The following is a 2,798-nucleotide window of genomic DNA, read 5'->3' as shown; positions in this document are numbered from 1 at the left end:
TCAGACTTCTGTATGTCAACCATTTGCCAACTAAGTATGTAACCATGTAACTATAGTCCATGTCTAGTAGTTAACTCTGGCAACTAGTATGTCAACCATCTCAAAACTAGTATGTTCAACCATGCAAAAAACTAAGCTATGGTTTTAAAAAACCATGCAACTAGTATGTCAACCATCAACTAGTATGTCAACCATTTCAACTAGTATGTTAACCAGTAACTAGTATTTCAAACCAGGCAACTAGTATGTTCAACCATTCAACTAGTATGTCAACCATGTAACTAGTATGTCAACCATTCAACTAGTATGTCAACCATTCAACTAGTTTGTCAACCATTCAACTAGTATGTCAACCATTCAACTAGTTTGTCAACCATTCAACTAGTATGTTAACCATGCAACTAGTATGTCAACCATTTCAACTAATATGTCAACCATTCAACTAGTTTGTCAACCATCAACTAGTATGTCAACCATGTAACTAGTATGTCAACCAGGCAACTAGTATGTCAACCATTCAACTAGTATGTCAACCATTCAACTAGTATGTCAACCATGTAACTAGTATGTCTAACCATGTACTAGTATGTCAACCAGGCAACTAGTATGTCAACCATTCAACTAGTATGTCAGCCATTCAACTAGTATGTCAACCATGTAACTAGTATGTCAACCACGCAACTAGTATGTCAACCATTCAACTAGTATGTCAACCATGTAACTAGTATATTCAACCATGTAACTAGTATGTCAACCATTCAACTAGTATGTCAACCATTCAACTAGTATGTTCAACCATGTAACTAGTATGTTTAACCATTCAACTAGTATGTCTCATTCCGGGCAAACTAGTATGTCGCCATGTAACTAGTTTGTCAACCATGCCAAACTAGTATGTCAACATTCAACTAGTTTGTCAACCATTCAACTAGTATGTCAACCATGTCAACTAGTATGTCAACCATGTAACTAGTATGTCAACCATGCAACTAGTATGTCAACCATGCAACTAGTATGTCAACCATTCACAAGTTTGTCCAACCATTCAACTAGATTTCAACCATTTCAACTAGTATGTCAAACCAGGTAACTAGTATGTTAACCATGTAACTAGATGTTAACCATGCTCCTGTTTCACTACCCTGTCTAATAAACAGCTCCTGTTTCACTACCCTGTCTAATAAACAGCTCCTGTTTCACTACCCTGTCTAATAAACAGCTAGTGTTTCACTACCCTGTCTAATAGACAGGAACATTACTAAAGAAGTAGGACTACTTCTGTAAAAAGAAAGAAAGAAGGGAAGTAGAGTATAATGAGAGTAATGTGGATCTCCCCTTCTGTTTAGGTGATGATACTGTACTTCAGCCCCAGCGTGTTGCGCTGTATCCTCCTGAGATGGGTGCGTCTCCTGGGCTTTGCCACAGCCTACGGAACAGTGATCCTGAAGCTTTACAGGTTTGCTACAGGTCTACTTTCTAGTACAGGTCTTTCACATGGGGTATATTCATTAGTACATGCCGTATGCAAAATGTTTTGCACCGTGGTAAACGTTTTGAAACTGCATATTCGGGTAGGTTCCTCTCTGTTTCGGCCTGTTTGGTTCCTAGTGAATATACCCAAGCTGTATCATGCAGAAATCAATCCCATAATATGGTACTGGTACTCCCTGTATATAGCTCTACATTGTTCTGGTACTGGTACTCCCTGTATATAGCTCTACATTGTTCTGGTACTGGTACTCCATGTATATACAGTAGTTTGGATTTTCTATATTTTAAAATAATAGTGAAGATGTCAAAACTATGAAATAACACATATGGAATCATGTAGTAACCAAAAAAAGTGGTGTTTGGTAGGCCATCATTGTAAGTAAGAATTTGTTCTTAACTGGCTTGCCTAGTTAATAAAGGTTAAATTAAAAAAATAATACAAAATAAACTAATCAAAATATATTTGAGATTTGAGATTCTTCAAAGTAGCCACCCTTTGCCTTGATGACACCTTCGCACACTCTTGGCATTCTCTCAACCGGCTTCATGAGATAGTCACCTGGAATGCTTATCGATCAGTCTTGAAGGAGTTCCCACATATGCTGAACACTTTTTGGCTTCTTTTCCTTCACTCTGCGGTCCAACTCATCCCAAACCATCTCAGTTGGGTTGAGGTCGGGTGATCGTGGAGGCCAGGTCATCTGATGCAGCACTCCATTACTCTCCTTTGTGGTCAAATAGCCTTTACACAGCCTGGAGGTGTGTTTTGGGTCATTGTCCTGTTGAAAAACAAATGATAGTCCCACTAAGCACAAACTAGATGGGATGGCGAATCGCTGCAGAATGCTGTGGTAGCCATGCTGGTTAAGTGTGCCTTTATAGACAGTGTCACCAGCAAAGCACCCCCACACCTACTCCTCCATGCTTCACGGTGGGAACCACACATGCTGATGTAACAGTTGTTAAAATACATTGTGAATTTCACCAGGTTCATATATTAATATAGAATGTTGATGTGTAATTATGCATCCCTGCATCCTGGGAATAGAGTAGTGTTTACTTACGTTTTGCCCTGCATCCTGGGAATAAAGTAGTGTTTACTTACGTTTTGCCCTGCAACCTGGGAGTAGGGGAGTGTGTACTTACGTTTTGCCCTGCAACCTGGGAGTAGAGCGTTTTGCCCTGCAACCTGGGAGTGGGAGGTGTGTACTTACGTTTTGCCCTGCAACCTGGGATAGGGGAGTGTGTACTTACGTTTGCCCTGCATCCTGGGAGTAGGGGAGTGTGTACTTATGTTTTGCTGCAAA

At 40.0% G+C, this 2,798-nt stretch overlaps 1 protein-coding gene across 1 annotated transcript in view; it reads left to right on the top strand.

Moving 5' to 3' along the window:
• Positions 1-2,798, top strand: part of LOC111979703 (metabotropic glycine receptor-like) — a 148,834-nt gene that overhangs the window by 105,382 nt on the left and 40,654 nt on the right. The window contains 1 exon segment of the mRNA XM_070449019.1: positions 1,347-1,456. Coding sequence (XP_070305120.1) covers positions 1,347-1,456 — 110 coding nt within the window.

This window comes from Salvelinus sp. IW2-2015, linkage group LG19 (assembly GCF_002910315.2).
Source record: "Salvelinus sp. IW2-2015 linkage group LG19, ASM291031v2, whole genome shotgun sequence".
Classification (NCBI taxonomy): Eukaryota; Metazoa; Chordata; class Actinopteri; order Salmoniformes; family Salmonidae; genus Salvelinus; species Salvelinus sp. IW2-2015.
This window is presented reverse-complemented; position numbering and strand designations above follow the sequence as displayed.